Source organism: Octopus sinensis, linkage group LG3, assembly GCF_006345805.1.
Source record: "Octopus sinensis linkage group LG3, ASM634580v1, whole genome shotgun sequence".
Taxonomy (NCBI): Eukaryota; Metazoa; Mollusca; class Cephalopoda; order Octopoda; family Octopodidae; genus Octopus; species Octopus sinensis.
The window spans coordinates 138,866,891-138,889,390 of NC_042999.1; the positions used below are offsets into that span (position 1 = coordinate 138,866,891).

A 22,500-nucleotide genomic window follows, 5' to 3' on the forward strand; every position below is an offset into this window, starting at 1 on the left:
AGTTCTGTGAGACTTTGGTATCTATACCATCAACAACAGTACAACATTTCTTGACCAGACAGTATACGATGTTACGTTTTGTCTGTTCTGGCTGGCATGATTTGAACTGCAGGGATGAGTTGTAGCTTTTATGAAAATTTCACCTTTTTGCACGCCAACGAACTAGCCCTTCCATTGTAAGTGCATTAAGAGTCCTATTAATTATCAATAGCTTAATGAGATAGTTGCTTAATTCATTACAGATTCGATATTTAGTACCAAGAATCGGATAAACTTTTTTTCTCATCCTGCTATAAAAGATCAGTTCGGTATTTCTTTCAGAGTAGAACGTGTTATGTGCTTCTTCAATTATATATGACAAATGAGGTATAAAATTTACTGCAGTTTTCTTATTATTTGATCCACTTTTACTATGCAGCTTGATATGTAGAAAGTTTCGATTTAAAGAAATTTAAAGAAAAATTCAAGGCATCTCTTACTATTCCCAATTCCAGAATATACTTATTTAAATGTTTGATTTGTAATGTTAATTTAATTAAAAATTCTCACTGTTGTTTTATCGTATAGCACAATTGTCCAGTGACATAAAAATATTAGAGCTTTCTCCCACTATTTCCATAATATTCCTAGGTACGTATACGTGTTTTGAACTTACTGAAGATCCTACGACTATACTGGTTCTTCGTTTTTTTTTTTTAAATATTATGACAGTTCATTTATGTTAAATTATTTCGCAGTTTCAGTCGACCCCTATCCATTTCGAAGTTGATTTTATTTTTCATTTCTAGATTAATCTATTTTCTTGTCTGTTTTGCATTTGTCATTTGAAATTCTGCTTTTCAATCTTGAAAACATTAAACAATATTTTAAAAAATATATCGAATTTTAATATACAGTAACCAACGGAAAAAGTAAAAAAAAAAATGAACGAAAACAACGAAAATATGAAGAGAGATTTATAAATGCACACATAATTAATAACAAAGAGAAAAAGAAAAAATAACCAACCAAAACCGTGCAGTGTTGTTTAAACCGAGGGACAGCTGTATACGCAGAGAGAGAGAGAGAGAGGAGAGAGAGAGAGAGAGAGAGAGAGAGAGAGATAGATAGAGAGAGAGAGAGAGAGAGAGAGGGAGAGAGAGAGAGAGAGAGAGAGAGAGAGAGAGAGAGAGAGAGAGAGAGAAAGGTGGAGATTAAGACAAACAGAAAATGAAATAAATAAGAGTGAATGAAAAGATGTGATATTCATATTTTTCCGTATGATGTTAGCAAACATCTCTCCTCCCGAGGATTCGATACAGTAATTTTTTCCATATTGGTTTTCCCCCTCAGTACAGTATTTATAATGGAAAGGGAAAGAGATTTTGTAATGATCAGACTGTCACCAAGAATTGAACATCTGGGTGCTTCCATATTCTTTATGATGATAAATAGTTTTCAAGCTCCAGCATAGCAATATACATAATGACCAAAACGAAATTTAAGGTCTAAATAGATAAAAAATTGATTTATTTCAACTGGGTCCAAAATGTCTTTATATCATTTTTATAGTAAAAGGAAGCTGTGCAGTGTGGCATTGAGGCATTCCCAAGAAGTTTGGTATTTCTTGTTTTCAAAGCAATATGCTAATGAGTTTTTTTCTTTACTTAGGAAACTTATTCTCATTCCCACTGGAACTTATAACACACACACACACACACACACACACACACACACACATACACATACACACAACATATACACACAGAGAGACATAGACACGCACACAGACACACACATGCACACACGCACACACAGAATACCGCGCACCCACCCACCCACCCACAGACACGCACACAGAGACACGTGCGCGCGCACACAGACAGACTCACACACATTGACACACACAGAGACTAAATTATGATTTACCTTACATGTATATCTAGAAGAACACTCGACACATACAGTAGAGTGAAACATTTTTTCATTTGTAGTAAATGAGGGTCAACTCTAATTTCTAGCCTTAAAGTGCAGTGCTCCAAAAAAGGACATTTTACTTTTGCATTTATCAAATAGGGACCAACACTAATCTGAGCTCTAAAGTTGATCAAACCCCATGTATACGCGCGCACACACACACACACAAAGTAGTACACATAGATACACAGATATACTTATATATATATATATATATATATATATATTCTATTTCTATTCCTGAGCGCCATACTAATACATTTGCTTGTTTGTACTCCACCTGCCTTCGTCTTTTGTTTATTTTCGTACGTAAACTTTCCCGTTATATATATATATATATATATATATATATATATATATATGCATATATACATACATGCACACATACATACATATATACATACATGCATATTATTTAAAATGGTATACTAATTGCTCAAAGTTATCTTTACTGTTAGTTTCAAAGGGTGTTCTCGCTCTCTTCAGGACGGCCCGTTACATGTTTTAACCCCAAAAGCTATAAGTATGTATAACTGGACATTATTTTTTATGGTTAATGAACTTACATCAAGGAAATTACATTCTTATGTGCCTTTGCATTTATTCTCTTTGACAACTGATGTAGCTTTGTTACATCCCGGTGACTCAGTGCTTCAGCAAAAAGTGATCGATAGAATAAGTAAACTAGATGGGCTTGATCGATTAAACATTCAAGGTGGTATCCTAGCATAGTTGCAATCCTGTCTCTCTCGTATGTATGTATGTATGTATGTATGTATGTATGTATGCATGTGCGTGTACGTATGAGTGCGTCCATACGTACACACATGCACATATGCACACACTTATATAGAGAAATAGATAGATAGATAGAAAGATAGAGGAAGAGAGAGAGAGAGAGATAGAGAGAGAGTGAGAGAGAGAGAGAGAGAGAGAGAGGGGGGAAAGAAAGAGATGGATAAAGCAAGGGTATTGTGAGTCGGAAAAGTTCGTACACGCGCGCGTGTATGTCTGTGTGTGATACGTGATTTACTGCGTATTCGCGAGCGAACGAAAATTAGAGCATTTATTTTGGTTGGTTTTCTCTGAACTTATTGCCATACTGTATGACTTTGATGTACTGTATAACTGTTTCATCAAGTTTTCCAACTCTGTTTTTGTTCCTGCCGGGCCATCGACTGTTTTGATCACTATACATATTAACGAGGGTGTCATATTCGTTCTGTGGGTTAGATTAGATTTAAAAAAGAATGAAAGACCAGTACTAGAACAGTAAATAAAAGACAATCGAAATTTCGGTATTTAAGGAAACTGTGCGCTGAATTTTCCGACTTATGCCCAGTCAGATTTCATTTGTTCGCTAGATGTTATAAAAACAAAAGTTCCCAAGGATATATTTTTTCCTTTCTACAAGTAGACAGGCAACCCTCTGTTTGCCCTTTATACCCCAAATTAATTTTTCCAATTCCTCCCATCCTTTCCATTGCCATTAATGGAATGAGATAAGTAGCTTAATACATGAAGATTAATCAATGATGTTCTGGTTTGCAAGTGAGCAAAAACCAAATGACAGGATTCGGTACAACCGGGTTGGCAACCCCTACAATTTAATCAAACACGCTATTTCATTAGTTGAAATTCAGATTTAAGGGTTAGTCACTGAGTCGGTAAACGTCAATTCGCATAGTTTCCCCTCAAGGATAAAATCTAAAGGTCAGTTCAAATGTCAAACTGAGGTATAATGGCAGAAGGTCAAACATGCTGGTAACTTTTAAATCAATCCAAATGTTGGATAGTTTTTCTTTATTACAAAAGAAAAAAAAAAGGCTATAATCATGTACTCTCCGGTTTTAAACTCAACAGTATAGTTGAAACGGTAGTATTTTCTTTGTCCAACTAAAATAACACATATGGCTAGCAACTATCTTTGCTTTCTATTCCGTAACAAGCATAACCTCTCCTATTCTCTTGTGTCTGACATCTATCAACTTCTTACAGAAGATTAACCAGTACCCACATTTTACTATATTTGTAAAATATGCTTATCTTTCTATTACCAGTCTCTCTTGCTCATAATATATATATATATACTCTTTTACTGTTTTACTTGTTTCAGCCATCCGGCTGAGGCCATGCTGGGGCACCGCCCTTGTTGCTACCCTCTCTAAGTCCAGTTTGCCGTGGCTGGCCACTGATCTAAGAGAGAGTTTGTAGCTGCTGCCCTTAGGTTACCTTCGTACCTTGCAGTGGGTTCATCTGGGATCCCGGAAAGCAGCTTGTCTAGATGTTTTTTGAAAATGTCCACATCCGCATCATGTAGATCTCTTAGTTTTCTTGGCAGTTTGTTGAACAGCTGAGGGCCCCTGAACCCCAGGCTATTACAGTATCTGCTCCTTACCCTGGATGTGGAAGACGGGACCTTTGGCACCACACAGTGACGTCCTGTACGGGGATTGGAACAGCTCTCAATTCCAAAATTTGGTGCTAGTCCCTCCAGGATTTTCCATATGTATATCACTGCATATCTCTCTCGTCTTCGTTCCAAGGAGTACAAATTGAGTTCCCTAAGCCTCTCCCAATAGTTCTTTTCTTTCATGGTGGAAATCCTCTTGGTGAAATGTCTTTGGATTGTCTCAAGCTCTGTGGTTAGTTTGACACTATGCGGTGACCACAGTTGGGAGCAGTAGTCCAGGCGGCTTAGGACAAATGTCCTCCATAGTGTCAACATGGTCTCGCAGTCTCTTGTCCGGAATGTCCTCAGGATCCAGCCAGTGAGTCGTCTGCACATTGTCGCCACCTTCGCGATGTGTGAAGAAAAAGATGCATCGTCACTCATGTCTATCCCCAGGTCCCGTATTGATTTCGATACTGGGATTTCGATCCCTCCTGGACCAGTATAGTTGTTTGTAATGTATATGTGTTTACAGCTTGATATTGTAAGGCTTGAAATTTACCAGCATTAAATTGCATGTTGTCTTCAGCCCATTTGTATAAGGCATCCAGATCTTGTTGTAAAAGGTCAGCATCAGCTGGGTTTTTGATTGCCTGTGCTACCTTTGTGTCATCAGCATAGCTAGTGAGGGATGTTGTTTTGCTACCAAGGGCATTCAGAGAGCGCCACCAAAAACAGCAAGGGTCCCAAGACTGTGCCCTGTGGCACCCCGCTTGCTATTGGTGTCTTTCCCGAGAGGGCTCCATTGGCCGCAACCACCTGGCTTCTGTCCTTCAGGAAGTCATGTATCCACTCACCTACTTTTCCTGTTATGCCGAGTCTGAGTAATTTGTGACATATCACTCCGTGGTCGACCCTGTCAAAGGCCTTCGCAAAGTCGAGATATACCACATCCACCTGTGAGCGATCCAGTAGTTGTTTCAGCACCCAGTCGTAGTGCTGTAACAGCTGCGTAAGGCAGCTTCTTCCTGGGCGAAAGCCATGCTGTGTGTCAGTGAGACGGTTAGTTTCTTCGAGGAACGTGATCAGTTTTTTTCTGATGATTCGTTCCATGACCTTACCTATGTGTGACGTCAGGGAGACTGGCCTGTAGTTTTTGGCCTCTGCTCTACTCCCTCCTTTGTGGATAGGGCATATGGTGCCTTTTTTAGCGCCCTGGGCAGTTTACCGTTAGCCAAGGAACCACTGAAGAGCTTCTTCAGTGGTCCCGCTAGGGCATGCCTGCATGTTTTAGGAGGACTGCTGGGAATCCATCTGGTCCAGCAGCTGAGTTTATTCTCATTTCTTCTATGGCAGATATTACATCCCTCTCTGTTATGTCTATGTGGTCGATGGTTGTTGTTTGGTTTTGGAGTGTGTGTTGTGGCATCAAAGAAAACTTCTGGGTTTGTGATTTGCATGTGCCCCAGAGGGGATGTGAACACACTTTTATACTGTTCCTTTAGTATTTCACTTATCCCTTGGGGGTCCTCAGTTAGAGAGCCCTTTTTATCAAAGAGTGGGCCAATCTTGCAGTGTACCGAGGTGGTTTCTTTCGCAAATTTAAAGAAGGCTTTAGGGTTTGTTTTAATATTCTCTATGGCCCTGGCTTCTCTCTCTGCCCTCTCCTTCTCATAGGAAAGTTTGAGTGCAGTTTCCGTTTCAAAAAGTTTCAGGTGGAGTCCCTCATTGTTTCTCTGCCGTGCATTCAGTTGCTTCGAGAGCTTAGCTCTTCGCCTCATAAGTATTTTCCTGTCTCTGGGAATAACGTTCCTATGCCCGCTGGCTTTTTTCTCCGGGACAAACTTATGGCATATGTTCTGTATTGTTGTCATGAAATGTTGGAAATGTGTGTTGGTGTCTTGTGTGGTGATGAAGTCACTCCAGTCATGTTTTCGGATCTCTTCGTTGATCTTCTTCCAGTTTGCCTTATGGAAGTTTAGACTGGATAGGCTTGTGGTATTTTCTAATGGCTGCGTCTCAACTAACTCTCTCATACCATATATCATTACCTCTACTAAGTTGTGATCTGAGAGAATTGTTGGTGTTACCATTATGTTGTGGATGAGCATCGGGTTGCTTGTGAAACAGAGGTCCAAGACATTCTCACCTCTTGTTGGCCAAAGCACTGCTTGCTCCATGAAAAACTTGCGTGTGAGAGCCAACAAGGACTCTGTCTGTCTCTGTTCAAGTGATGTCATTCCAGGGAGGAGATGGCCATCTGGCCATTTGACTTCGGAAGGTTAAAATCTCCCAGCAGTAGAATGGTGTTACCCTGGTCCAGTTTGTCCATGACTTCTTCTATTCTTCTGAGGCTATCTTCAAACACTCCTTCATGACTAGGGGTGTCTGGTGGCCGATATGTGACACATATTACTATTTTCGGTTGTTTCATGTGTACTATCAGTGTGTCACAGACTGAGTTTGAGTGTGTCAACAGTACTATGGGTGTGACATCTTCACGACGTACAGGGCAACCCCACCATGAGTTCTTTCCTTCCTGTCCGACCGAAAAACAGTATACTTCGGTATGTGTATTTCTGCATCTGCTATACTGCTTGACAGGTGCGTTTCAGTCAGCGCTATGCATATTGCATGGTTGCTTGTGCTCAAGTCCCTAAGGTAAGGAATTTTACCCATATTAGTGGGTTTCACCAGACCTCTGACATTCAGCAGAAGCACTGGTGAGACACCCGGGGTGTCAATAAAGGCTGACGGTGTGGCACTGGGCCGGCGTCAGCGGTGGCCACCCTGGGTCCCTTGATGTGGTGGTCTTGAGTGCTGTTGTGAGTGCCCCTGGCTCTGAAGACGATGTGTATCCAGGCCAGTTGTCCCACAATTTTCTCTGCCATTTCCACAAAATTTCTTTGTTCTGCTGCCGCCGTCTGCATTTCCTCTGCAAATGTGCGCCTTCTCCTTGTTGGGGCATTACGCACACTATGTCTGCATATTTCTGGGGCAGCTTGTATTTGTTCTGGTTTTGGTTAAGGCATTTTGGTCGAGTGGGTTTGATGCAATTTCCATAGGGCCTGGGATGAGCGAACCTGCATCCTTCCCCTGTTTCTCCATGCCAGCAGGTTCCATTCGGAAGAATTTGCATGTTATCTGGGTTTTCTTGTCCCCAGTTCTCTCTGTTTTTTCTTCCTCCGTTGGACGGTTGTCCACTGGTTCCTTTCCGCATAGGTCTTTTCATCTGGGTGGTTTTTTTCTGTTTCCCCATCGCCGCCTATCTGTTGTTTGCCCTGCTTGCCTTCTTCGACTGTGGCAGTGGGCGTGTCATTTTTTGACACTCTGTGGTTGGTGTTTCCTGTTTCCATCTCTCTCTCTTTGTCTTTGTCCACCTTGAGGACTTGGCTTAGCAAAGCCATGTGTGGTGCAATGAGAGTGTAGGCCCTTTCGACTTCTCTTTTCTTCCTCTCTACTTGCGCCAACGTCCTCGTAAAGCCATGGCTTTTCAGGGTCGCCGCTATGTTTTTAGTTGGTTGCGATCTGTCGGCCGAGCTCCATCCTCTGATGAAAACTTCCACCTCTACTTTCGTCCAGTTACGCTGGCTTTTGTTGACGCCAGTGTTTGCATTCACCTCTAATTTTTGCATGTTGTCCATTCCGTTGTAGCGGGGAGAGAGAGAGAAGCTGTGAGGGAAAAAGGGAGAAGGGAGGAGAGAGGAAGAGATTGTGATTGTGAGGAAGGAAGGAATTATATTATATTATATTATATTAATTTATATTAATCTAATAGTGCAATAGGGGGTAGGGAGAAAGTAGAGAAAGGGAGCGTCTATGTACTTAAGGAGAAATTGGGAGCCGAGAGTAAGAGAGAAGAGGAAGAGGAGAGACTGAGAGCTGAAGGAAGAGAGAGAGAGAAAGCGTCTATGTCCTTATATGTATCCGAGAGAGGAGAGTAAGTTAGAAGAGAGAAATGGAGAGACAAGGAGAAGCGGGAGAGAAACTGAAGAGATAGGGAGAGAAGGAAGAAATATAGAGAGAATTTATATATTTGAAAGAGGGGAGTAAGATAGAATGAGAGCTATGAAGAGACAAGGAGAAGCGTGAGTGAGAGAAACTGAAGAGACAGACAGAGAGAGAGAGAGAGAGGGGAGAATTCTAAGCGAAGCTATTTGTACACACACACACACGCGTATACATACATACACATACACACATATACACATGTGTGCACACGCACATATATAAACAGTAGTACCAAGTGAGTATATAAAGAAACAATAATAATAATAATGAAATAGCTGAAAGAAAACAATCCAAGAGATTTTACAGAAATTAAGCAGAGAAAAAGAGAAAAGAAAATATGTATTTGTCGCTACAGACAATGTATTCTAAAATAAAAACTAATTGCGACTATACTTTTAACACACGCATATACATACACATAGAGATTTTACAGAATTTAAGCAGAGAAAAAGAGAAAAGAAGATATACATTTGTCCGTCGCTAAAACAATGTCTTCTAAAAATAATTGCGGCTATACTTCTAACACACACATATACATACACATAGATATATTATTATTTTCTGTTTGAAAGAACACTAATGATAACAAAATAAGTAATATTTTTTTTTTTCCTTACCTTACCGGCTGAGAGAGAGTACTTACGCGATTCCTTTTTATGAGAAAGGAAGATAGATAGACAAAATAGATAGACAAGACCTTTTATTCTCCAAGCGCTTTGTAAACAAAAGGGATTTGAGTTTCGATTTAGCACGTGCAACAGTTTGTATTTCCCTAAGCGATTTGGTATTAAGCAGCAAATTTTTCAGAGGCTTTTTTCAGAACACGCAGATATACATCAAAAACGAAAATATCCTGTGTCTTGTTGATTCACAGACGAAGAATAAAATTCACTTCGATTTCGGGAAAGTAACACACGTGCGTTTTAACACGTGTATTCGCGAGTATGTTCTAGTTGCAAAACACTATATCAAAAGCGAAAATATTCTTCTCAAATACAGTGACTTGTTGTACTTTCACTTATATTCGCTTTGCAGACAATTTCGCTTCTGATAACATCGATCTCTGGAAGGACTTCCTTAATGTTTAGGAGAGAGACGTTAACACACTTGTTGTTAGTTCAGCGCCATCTTTATATATATATATATATATATATATATATATATATATATATATATATATATATATATAATATACATGACTACATATTTACATTTACATGACATAGTATACATATACACGCACGCACACACATACACACACACACACACGCGTACACGAACCATATTATAAATATATATATATATATGTACATACATATACACATATATGTGTACATACATATGATGTATATATATATATATATATATGAGATAAATATTTATTCTTTTACTAGTTCCAAGGTATTGTCTTCTGCAAATATTGCAGAAGAACAAGCTGGTTTCAGAGAAAATAAAAGCACCATAGAACAAATATTTAATCTCAGAGTCCATGTTGAAAATCATCTAGAGCATCTAAGAGAATTATACCACGTTTTCTCTCCTACACTCTTTAACACCTTTCTAGAAAGAATCATGTCAAATGCACTCGAAGACCATCACCAACCTCTGATTCGCCGCTGACATCGATGGCCCGGCAGGAACAAAAACAGAGTTGGAAAACTTGATGAAACAGTTATACAGTACATCAAAGCCATACGGTATGGCAATACGTACAGAGAAAACTAACCAAAATTATGGCCAACGAAACAAGAATGTACCAGAAATGACATCACATTGATCGGACACGCACTAGAAACTGTCAGCAAGTTCAGTTACCTAGAAGCTATCGTCAATGACGAACGATCCAGGCTAGAATCCTCTCTCGAATTGGACAGGTAACAGCAGCGCTCTGAGAACGCAGGACAATCTGGGAAGAGAGGAACATTATGTTCTGTACAAAAGTCAGACTGATGTGATCACTTGTGATTTCCATATTTCTATACGCCTGCAAGGCACAGTGGAAAGTGGACGATAGCAAGGCAGGCCATGGAAGATAGAGCTTGTAACATCAAGGAATGGACAGACTTCAATTGCGCTAACATGAAGTGAGCGGCATATAACTGAAAGGCTGCAAAGTCTGGTTGCGACGTCGTCAACGACTGCCCAATGACCACACAGTCAAAAGATAAGATATAGCATATAGGACTGAATGAATTCTAAAACAATGGGTAGGGTATTTTACAAATCTTTTTACAACCAATCTACAGTTGGATGGTATAGATCTTAGAAATCTATAATCTTAATATAGAGGACATCAACATTGTCATTAAATAGATCAGCTGAGGAATATCCAGGGAACTAATGCTATACTAGCTGATGTTAATAAGCGTGGGGAAGCCGTGCTAATCTTTTGACCACACTATCAATATATGAAATAGTTCAATAGTTTATAACCGTCTCTGCTTGAAAACAGGCTTTCGGTTCCTAGAGTCTACGTTTTTTTTTCTTCTTGTAGACTTAGATATTCAAACTATGGCACAGCTTTGTAATGGAAGTCATATCGTCGAACGACGTTTTGCCGAAAGACATTTTATCAAACGGCTTTTTATAGAAACCATTATTTTTTAATGAAAAACCACCTTACACAATGTCTTTTCACTGCACTGCATTTTATTGAACCAACTTCTTACCAAAACGACTTTTCGCACAACATTTTTGCAAATGTAGAATAATTTTGTAGAATAATTTTATCTATAGAACAATTTTAAATAGAGAATAATATTTAATGCAATGTAAGTGCTAAAATTCTAGATAATTTTTCCAATATATTATTTTGTAAAGTATTTATAGGGCAACTAATCGAAAATAGTGGATTATTTTCAAATTAATAGTAGTCTGATCATTGATTAGTTGAAACAAAAATATTACTGATGAGCTCTGTAAAACGATCAAGTTGTGGTGATTCTACGTTGAACTTTATGAATTTGCACACTATTTTCACATACAAGCATACACAGATATCACCCACTTACGCACACATACACATGTAGAATGGATTAATTTCTTCTACATACACAATACACATAGACGCATACATATTTACCTTTAATATATAAATAGACACTATGAGTATTCGTTACAACTTTAAAATTTGCTAAATGATTTGTTAAATTAAAATTTCAGATGTATATTCCATTATATAATAACTAACACCGGTCATAAGCGATGGGGAGACAAACACAAAAATGTACACGCGCTCACACATACATACATACATACATACATACATACATACATACATACATACATACATACATACAACGGTGTGCTTCTATAAAGTTTCTTGCTACCAATTTACTCACAAAGAGTTTGGAGACTTAGGTCATAGGAGAAAACACACAAAGTGGGGCGCTATGCGACTGAGGTATGCCTGAACATTTTATATACATACATACATACATACATACATACATACATACATACATACATACAAACATACGTACATACATACGTACACGCATACATACATACACGCATACATACACAAAGGGTGCGATGGGTAAATTGTTGCCGTTTTATATTTTTAATTCCGTGCATTGTTTGTTTTTGATTTTGTCAACTACACAGTGTTGTAGGGCCAGTTGGGTACCGTATATATAAAAAAAAACACAGCACCATGATGCAATTCACTCGGCCAGAAATTTGGAAACGACATGCTGTACTGCTTGGCATTCGCGCCGGAAGCTCCAATACGAACATTTCAGAGTTTGGGTGTCAATCTGAGGACAGTGGAGAGGATTCGGAAAGAGTTGGATGAGTCTAATAGTGATTACAAAGGTACGGCAATTCGGAAACTCACTCTGATCGTTCAGAAAAGAACTCATGAATTTGTTGCTGAGATCCAGGATATAACTGACAACGATCTTTCCAAATCAATCAAGTCCATCGCCAGAGACATGGGAGTATCTGAGTTTCTTATCAGGCAGGTAGTGCATGAAGACATTCGGTATTCTTCATACAAGATGAGAAAGGGCCAACTTTTATCCCAAGCCATCAAGGACAAGAGGAAAGATCGTGCTACGAAGCTTTTGAACAAAGTCAAGCATCCCCTCCAACCCAACATGCTTTGAATTTTCTCAGACGAGAAAAAATTCTGCCAGGATCAGATGGTGAACACACAGAACAACTGTTGGCTTGTCGTGTCAGCTAAACATGTACCAAGAGTGATAAATATCAAACATCCAGTCAACATCATAGTGTTTGGAGTGATCACTAGTGATGACGACGTTATGCCTCCATTCATCTTCCCACACGGCCTGAAACTCAACACGGAGACCTCCATCAAGTGCCTGGAGGAGATAGTACTGCTGTGGGTCAAGAGGGTGACTGCTAGAAGATCATATATCTGGCAACAGGACTCTGTACATGCGACTTAAGTTATATAACCCAATCGTGGCTGTCAGACAATTTGTGCGTCACATCACCCCTAACATCTGCCCACTTAACTCCCCACACTGCAACCCACTTGATTATTATGTGTTGGGTGCAGTTGAGCGAAAGACCAACAAAACTGCTTGTAACACCAAAGATGAACTGAAGGCAAAGACTATGGCAGCATTCACCAACTTAAATAAGGAGAACGTTCAGAAGAGTTGCAAAAGATTCCGAAGTCGTCTGGAGGCCGTGGTTGAAGCCAATGGCGTGTGTGTGTGTGCTTGTGTGCATATATATATATATATATATATATATATATATATATACACGTATGTATCTATATGTGTGTGTGTATGCATTTGTAAACTTGTCACCAATAACGGCGAATAAGCCGAAACTTTGTAGTCACTGTCAATCAGTTCGTCCGTCCGTCTGTCTGTCTGTCTGTCTGTCTGTCTATCTATCTATCTATCTATCTATCTATCTATCTATCTATCTATCTATCTATCTATCTATCTATCTATCTATCTATCTATATATCTATCTATCTATCTATCTATCTATCTATGCTAACCACTAAACAACATATCCATTTAAAATCATCGTATTAGAAGTTGCCGCAAATTTATTAAAAGAAGAAAAATAAATAAAGCGACATTGCACAGAGCCATGTGCAATAAATAATACATCACATCACCTCATAGTCTATTTATAAATGCTTTCTAGAAAGGAAAAACAATAAAAATTCCTGGTTCAAAATTAAACTTACCCAGCTTTTCTCATGAAAAGTCTATATCTATTGAAAATGGTTGCTAAGAATATTTATCATAAGATTAACTTACTTAGGTGACCTTATTCAGCTTACATAGTGGTTCAAAATCGCAAGACACTAGACTCTAACATGTCGCCGGCTGTCTCTGTGCCTGAATATTTATCAAGATTTACCTTTAGTTCCTACACTTATCGCATCGAACTGTTTCGTATTGTAAACGCATGAACGTGCTTTCTTTTGACAGTCAAATTTTGTTTCCTGACGTCTTCAGATTATATCCATACAGAATTAAAACAATAACAGATAACTCTATTACACCGCCTTCCTTTTTATTTTGCAAGTTTTTGTCCTTGATGTCGTCAACGATTCGAGCTATAGTTAATGAACCTAAGTGACTTCATAATGGTATTAAAGGTGTTCTTTATAACAGATACGTGTGGGCGTGCGTATTTTCTTTCCACTTCTAAAACTCACTACATCATACATATGATTCTTATCAGATCTGTTTCTTCAAACGGGTTTTGAAGAAAAGGTATCATAAAATTCTAAATATTAAGCATACATTTAGCATTAAGAAGAGAAATAAATAAAATAATATATCTAATTTCATACTCTAATATATTAATAGTGTTTTATATTTTGTTCGTACAGTCCTGGCATGCTCTCTCTCTCTCTCTCTCTCCATATAACAACAACAACAACAACAACAACAATAGTCCCTTGGGCACTTTGCAACAAGTATGGACTTGACAGAGCAAAACATTGGTACGACCACAAACCTGAAAGTATTGTCGAAAATAGAAATGCAAAGACCTTATGAGATTTTATGATTCAGTGCGACCATGAAATTGAGAATAGGATGCCGGACATAGTCTTAATTGAGAAAGAAAACAAACTATGCTGGATCATAGATATAGTATGCCCAGCTGACAACAAGGTATGCGATAAAGAAGAAAGAAAAGTCGAGAGATATGACAAGTTAGCTTGGGAAGTTAAGCAGTTGTGGTCGATGAAAAAGGTAGCAGTAGTACCAATAATTGTCGGAGCCCTGGGAACAGTGAGCAAAAATCTCGAGAAGCACGTGGAACAAATAGGGGCTGCAATAAGGGTGGAGCACTTGCAGAAAACAGCACTGCTTGGAACCACTCGAAAAATAAGAGGTGTTACCTTAGTTCACTGGTAGGTGCTCGAAAAATAAGAGGTGTTACCTTAGTTCACTGGTAGTGAACAGCTGACACTGTAGTTTATCTCCAGCGTTAGAAGCTGTGCAAAGGCACTACTACTACTACTACTACTACTACTACTGCTGCTGCTGCTGCTGCTGCTGCTACTGCTACTACTACTACTACTACTACTACTACTACTACTACTACTACTACTACTACTACTACTACTGCTGCTGCTGCTGCTGCTGCTGCTACTGCTACTACTACTACTACTACTACTACTACTACTAATAATAATAATAAAATGACAACAAATGAATGAAACCTCGATATTAGGTATGATAGATCGCTTGCCACTAAACCTTTTTCTATTTTCTCTCCCCGTTTATTTCTGTGTTCCTTTCTGTCGAAGAGCGTAGGCTCGAAACGTAAAAGACTTTCTCACTTCCCGAGCGTTAGACTAATACATCTGTTTGTTGCTTACACACCCGTCTTCGTCGTTTAAAAAAATTTTTTTATATAGATTCTCACTCTCTCTCTCTCTCTCTCTATATATATATATAGGCGCGCACGCATATACATATGTGTGTGTATATATATATATATATATATATATATATGATGCACATGTACGCATCTGTGTTGTAACCATGATTACATATCTATACTTAATAAATTTCTTACAGCAACCTCACTTGGTCGACTGTACTCATCACTAGGATAAAAAGGAATAATGGATAAAGAAGAATTTGGGTGGTACAAGATGTTATAAACTGGTCACATGGTCCAAGACGTCAAGAATCTTTCATCACATTGCATACATGTATAACGAATAATTTTTAAAATTCATGTGACAGCAGGTTAAAATTTTTTGCATTTCTTTTTCACTTGCGGTACGGTGAATTTGAATGATTTGGGATCTGTCACATAAGAGAGAGGTCACAATACTTTACGTTGCTGCACTTTCCAGAATTTCCTATGTAATGATTACATTTTTCTTCATTTCTTGATTTATTTACGACAATGTGTTTTTACACTGTGTTGTCTCTATTTTCGGTCGAGATACATTTTTAAAGATAAGGTCAGTACAATAAATAATGTCCTCTTTCTTAAAGAATTTTGACAATTGTATTTCGATTTTTTTAACTCTTGATCTGAGATCCCCTCTTAACATTGGAAATATCCTGTCAGCAGCTGAAGCAATCCTTTACATTGTTTTAAATGTATGTTTAAATGCTGGTAGAAAATATGGCCATTTGGAAAGGTTTATTGGTCAGGGAAAGAAATCTATCACTTAACTGGTTTTTGCATCGATTTTATATTTCTTACCGTATAATAGTCCTCTTAGTATTTTTAGAGCAAATATTTGTTGGCACTGGAGAGTACTTTTTATTTTCAGTATAGTGGCTGATGACTTTGTCTGAGAACTTATTCCTTACTGGTGTCATTGGTCATATATTTGCTGGCGTTAATACGCGAAAATTATGCACTATTACAAATACAAAAGACTGGGTACTATTTCGTTCTTAAAAGAAAACGTATGATTTCAAGAAAGTTCGCAAGTGTACTTCACCTTCTACACTAAGGATGAATTTAATTAATATTGGCGGCATTTATAGGGCGGCGAGCTGACTAAATTGTTAGCTCGCCGAGCCAAATGTTTAGCGATATTTCGTCCTTCTTTACGTTCTGAATTCAAAAGTCACCGAGGTCGACTTTTCCTTTCATCCTTCGGTATCGATAAAATGAGAACCAGTTGAGTACTGGAGTCGATGTAATCAATTTCAACCCTCCTGTTTCTGAAGAAGAGCTTTGCTCGAAACGTAAAACACCCTTTCTTTCCTTCTCTGAGTGTGTTAGTAATACTTTGCATGTACCACGTCCTCGCGTTGTTGTTTTTTTCTTGTCTTCTTTTCTCCGGTTTTTGATTAACTGTATATATATATATATAATTGTATATAGTGTTGTGTGATGTACAGAAATTGACAGATAGATAGGTACCTACCCACCTGCCTACCTACCTATCTACCTACCTACCTACATACCTACCTACCTACCTACCTACCTACCTACCTGCCTATCTATCTATCTATCTATCTATCTATCTATCTATCTATCTATCTATCTATCTATCTATCTACATATCTATCTATCAGCCTACCTACCTACCTACTTACCTACCTACCTACCTACCCACCCACCTACCTACCTACCTACCTACCTACCTATCTACCTATATTTCTATCTATCTATCTATCTCCATTGTCATGGAACTTCACCCCAGAAAACAAAAACAATGTTCTCTTCTTCTAAACAAAATCCCCACCAAAACATCTGTTTTATATAAATGAATAAGCTGTGTGTACATTCATAAAATTTTATTTGACAAGTCCGAGAAACGAACGAAAGTGCTAATAATAATGAAGAAATAAACGGACTTTTATTCAAAATTCTGACTTTTTTCTCAATATATATACATACACATAAGTGTACATAAGTACATACATAAACACGCACGCACACACATACTGCTTACAGCTTCTTTAAAGCAGTTATCTAATCGTAACCATATCGTTATTTGTTCGCCTCTCCTGCACAGCATCTTGAGCAAGTGTCTTCTACCAAAGCTTCGAAGTTTGCGAGTTTATATAATGTGTGTATCTTACACATGATTTTATATTCTACATATGTGAAATGTCTATATGCATATGTACATGAATACACGTAATCAAGTACTGTTTGGAATTTAACTTGGTGTTCTGCCATATACACCACTCCATCGCATAGAAGTAAGAATTAACGTTATAAGAAATAACCTAGATATTATCCAGGTTTGAAAAAATAAGTACTAGTTACTATAATATTGACAGTTCCTTCCCCTCAAATGTGAGACTCTTGTGTATATGTTACCAATTAATATTTTAGAGAATAACATATACTATTTTACTCTTTTACTTGTTTCAGTCATTTGACTGCGGCCATGCTGGAGCACCGCCTATAATCGAGAAACTCGACCCCGGGACTTATTTGTAAGCCCAGTACTTATTCTATCGGTCTCTTTTTCCGAACCGCTAAGTGACGGGGACATAAACACACCAGCTTCGGTTGTCAAGCGATGTTGGGGGGACAAACACAGACATACAAATATACACGCACACACACACACACACACACACATATACATATACATACATATATATATATATATATATATATATATATACACACATATATACGACGGGCTTCTTTCAGTTTCCGTCTACCAAATCCACTCACAAGGTTTTGGTCGGCCCGAGGCTATAGTAGAAGACACCTACCCAAGGTGTCACTCTGTGGGACTGAACCCGGAACCATGTGGTTGGTAAACAAGCTACTTACCACACGATTAAGGGATGCATAGTCGATTAGACCGAACCCATTACTATTACTGGTACTTAAAGCCATTCAAACTTACTATTGTCAATATGAGTAAAATTCGTAGTAAATAAGTTTAAGGAACCGGATTGCTTTAGTAGGAAGCAAAATGTGATATTGTGCAGCAAGTAGACAGTGACGAACACATATATGTACATACACACACACAAACACACACATGTATGTATATACATTCCAAAATGTAGCCACATGTGGACTGTTGGCGATATTCTTTTTCCTCCGTCATCCATGGCATCTTCAATTGAAACTAGAAAAGTAAATTTATCCAACTGATATTGCAAGGAAGATGACCGAGTTGGGATAGCAATGTAATAAAAATGGGTTACGCATGCAACGGAATAAGGAGTGCCGGGATTAAAGTAAGCCAAAAAATATTTGGGAAGAGGTAAGTAGATAGAGGTTTAAAAAGTTCAGCCTCGGAGAGGAAATGACGAAAATAGTGTCGGGTGGATAGAAGCTGTTATACAAAACTCGTCCACTGCATACCAACAAGAAAAAAATATTATTCTGGTGGTAATGGGGATGAGGATATTAACAATGATGTTGGTGATGATGGCAATAGCTGTATTATTCAGTAGCCTCAGTCAGCCTGGCTCATTCGAACACAGGGTGCGATTCAGAAGACCAACAGAGAACATCATGCTTTAAAACGATCTAGGCCCACGCTCACGTTCTGCCATGCATTATTTTGGTATTGTGAAGTAACATTGGGATAAATCGTATATGTTCCATCTAGCGTGTTTTTAAATTTTGAGATATTTCTGAGCTGATTGCGGAGAAGGCCATCTTGGTGGACTTAGTCGGGACTTGTAAATAGTTGGCAAAGCGCCATATAGTTCGAGTTCGACCAAGATAGAATTTTGCACTTCCTCGTTTGTGTTTTATTTCATATTTGTAGTGATATGTATTTAACATGTTTTTTTAGATTAAATGTGATAAAATTGTACGCTTGAAGCATACTTCAGTTATGTATAGCGGAGGAAGTGATTGTAGCAGTATTGGTGTGTGCACGTTGTTTGTATGTGCCCGCACATTGATGTGAGCGTGTGAGTTTGAGAGAGCAGTGCTGACAATGTTTCTGTGCTACGCAAAATATATGCGTAAAAATATCCTCACATTCACAGACAACTGTTGTAAATCGAGAGAAGAAAGAAAAATATCACCTTATAGACAATTTTGAAGGAAGGAGAGATTTTAGTTGCTTCCTTGGCATAGCAACTAGTTGCATCGCCGATCTTTAAAAACAAAATAAAATAGTGAAAAAATAAACCTACAATAAAAAGTAATACGAAAAGAACGAAAAGGAAAACAATACGTAAATGAGTAGGTGTTAAACAATTTCGAACATTTCTGAAACCACTTACACATCCTTAACTGAACGTAGTCTCACTTCCTAAATAATGCAGCTGCCGACCTGCTTCGCTCATCTCACATTTATTTTGTACAATAACGAACCGGGCTGGATGATTTACTGTATATAGATCAGTGATTCACTCTCCTCAGTTCAAATCGACTTTTCATTCTGCCAATTCGGTTTTATATACTAGCAGTAATGCACTGGTATGTTTTACAGTTAATATTTGAGACAGTTACTTCCTTTCTACTACAGGCACAAGGCCTGAAATTCTAAGGGAGGGGGTTAATCGGTTACAGTGACCCCAGTGATCATCTGGTACTTATTTCATCGATTCTTAAAAGATGAAAGGCAAAAGCGATCTCGGAAGAATTTTAACTCAGAACATGAAACCAGACGAAATGCCGCTAAGCATTTTGTGCAGCGTGCTAACGATTTTTCTTGCTCGCCGCCTTCTTTGCGACAGTAATATCGATTATTCAAAATGATTAAAGGACAGACAAAATGCGTTGCGATATTAAACTATGGCCCTTTACTTTGTAAGTTCAGATTTCGCCATAGTCTATCTACCTTGCTGTTCGTCAACCGATGGCTGATGAGTTACGTACTTAGATTCATATAAACGATGGAGGCGTTAAAAGGCATCACTTTGCAAGCGTTCTGGGACTGCTTCGAACAGTGGAAAACGCGTTTGGACCGATACATTGCTTCAGATGAGGGAATACTTTGAAGGCGATTAACGTATAAACATGTAAAAACTAAGTAGATGAAATAATATTCTGGCTTCTTTTGGGTACCTCTCGTATATGCACAAATAGGGCTGATCTAGAGTTAAACAACAACGACGGTATCGCAACCATCGCCAACAACAGCAACAACAGCAACAACAACGACGACGAATCAATGCTCTACAACGCGGAGTTTACGTAGTCATTAACTTGCTAGAAATTGTAGCCAAATCTGCTTAAAACAACACTCTCGTTCTAAAAAAAAAGACACATTGACTAACAATGTGGACTGGACTATAGAACTTCTAATAAATAAATATGTAAGTAAATAAATAAATAAATAAATAAATAAATAAAGGCACGATTTTCACGGCTTTGATCTTTACGATCAAAGGTCTACCTGATCATCGCCGCTGTAGACGCTAAAACAGCAACAATTATTAGTGGTTACATCGCTCTAAAATCAAATCTAAAAATCTGAAAAGTGTACATATTTGATCATGTGGTCCTAGATATACTATATCCGGAAAAAAAAGAAGAAAAAATTGACGATATTCTGCACTATCAAGGTCTGATAGGGGTGGAGATAATGGAGGAACACGCCACCAACACCACCAGCACCTTCTTTACCACTTCTCCTTCACCACCACCACCAACAACAACCAGAACAATCCAACAACAACAACAAGAAACATTCTACCAATCTAAATTTGGAATGACGTAGAAAACAGATTACTATCATTTGTGCAAAACAAATCATTTCCCAAGCAAACACAATTTATTTATTTTTAACATATATGAAAGTTTGAGAGAAAAGCACAAACACGTTTTTAATCTTGTCCACAGCTGGAGAGGTTGCTAAAATAGACAATATTTCAGAAAAGTCGCGCGCCCGCAAGTAGAAAGTGTTTGTGTATGGTGAGTGTGCGTTGCATGTATGTGTGTGTGTGCGTGTGTGTGTGGGTGTGTGTGTGCATGTGTGTGTGTGTTTAACCCTAAGTTATCCTTGATTCAGTAAACCTATCATCAAAGTCAATTCAGCCGTCGTGATCCCATGGGATTTTGTCCCCTTTTTGTTTTATTTCTCTCAGAAGCAGTATACCTTAGTCTTCATCATTCAATTCGTCCTTTCATGCTTTAAGATTACTGTGTGTTTTGAGAAAAATCAGGATACTATTTCTTGCAGGTCGAACTACCGAATAGAGATCCTCGTTGGAACGAGCATATTCGTGTTTGGCATATGTGTAAGTGTGTGGTGAAGTGTGGCATGGCAAGGTGCGTGTGAATGTGTGTTTTATATGTATGTATGTTTGTAGTGTGTGTGTATGTGTGTGTGTGTTTAAAGTGCACGTGTATTTTACTACGGCCGTTTTGTGCGCGCGTTGGTAGTGTGTCTATTGTAATATATGCGCACGTGTATATCTTAGTACAATACTGTTCAACCAATAAATTTGACTTTTAATATGCATAAAAATCAAATTTTCATTAGCTTCGTGAAATCCAGCTTATCAGGATTACAATTCATTCCAGTTATGATGTGATATACAGAACCAAATCTCCCAAGACACTGAGTATAAATCAGTTTAACTATTATCGGGCTAGAGAATTTGCAAGCAAATTTTCTAACCTATTTTAGGTGTAATGTTACTAATACATGATATGCAACTTCTTTAAGTGTATATTTTATAGCGAGAAGAAATTCCTGTCTCAGTGTAAAATATCCGATTTGTTGAACTTAGCATCATTTTAACAATTTTAATTGAGACATTCTTTTAGTTCATTTCATATATTTATAGACACAGACACACCTTACAGACAAAATAATAATAATAATAATAATAAAAAAGGAAAAAATTGGCTACCAGATTTTGTATACCCCTATAGAAATGTATTGTTGCCGTGAATGACATTGTAAAATCTTATTTTGTTAATCTATTTATTTGTTTCTTTTGTTTTGACAACATGCCACATTGGAAGTTAGTTTAGTTTGACATTTTCTGATGATTTCGAATTATATTTGCGAAGCTGATGCCAATTGTCACAGAAAATAATAATAATAATAATAATAATAATAACAATAATAATAATAATAACAATAATAATAATAATAATAATAATAATAATAATAATAGTAATAAATGCCCTGGTGCAATACCAGGCTGTGGCTCTCGTGGCTTCTGATCTTAACTGATTGGAAGTGTTGCCATGTACATTATTTTGTCTTGGTATAAAAAAAGATGGGCTACAGCAAATATTCTGCTCAATACCACAGA

The 22,500-nt window shown here is 37.9% G+C and overlaps 1 protein-coding gene across 7 annotated transcripts in view; it reads right to left on the reverse strand.

Moving 5' to 3' along the window:
- Positions 1–22,500, reverse strand: part of LOC115209407 (extensin-2) — a 271,538-nt gene that overhangs the window by 193,910 nt on the left and 55,128 nt on the right. For 6 of the 7 annotated variants that reach the window (XM_029777805.2, XM_029777807.2, XM_029777810.2 and 3 more), the window contains exon 2: positions 19,309–19,380. The exons of the other annotated variant lie outside the window; for it this stretch is intronic. In XM_029777805.2, coding sequence (XP_029633665.1) covers positions 19,309–19,380 — 72 coding nt within the window. The remainder of the gene's footprint in view (positions 1–19,308; positions 19,381–22,500) is intronic. 7 annotated transcript variants of the gene reach the window in all.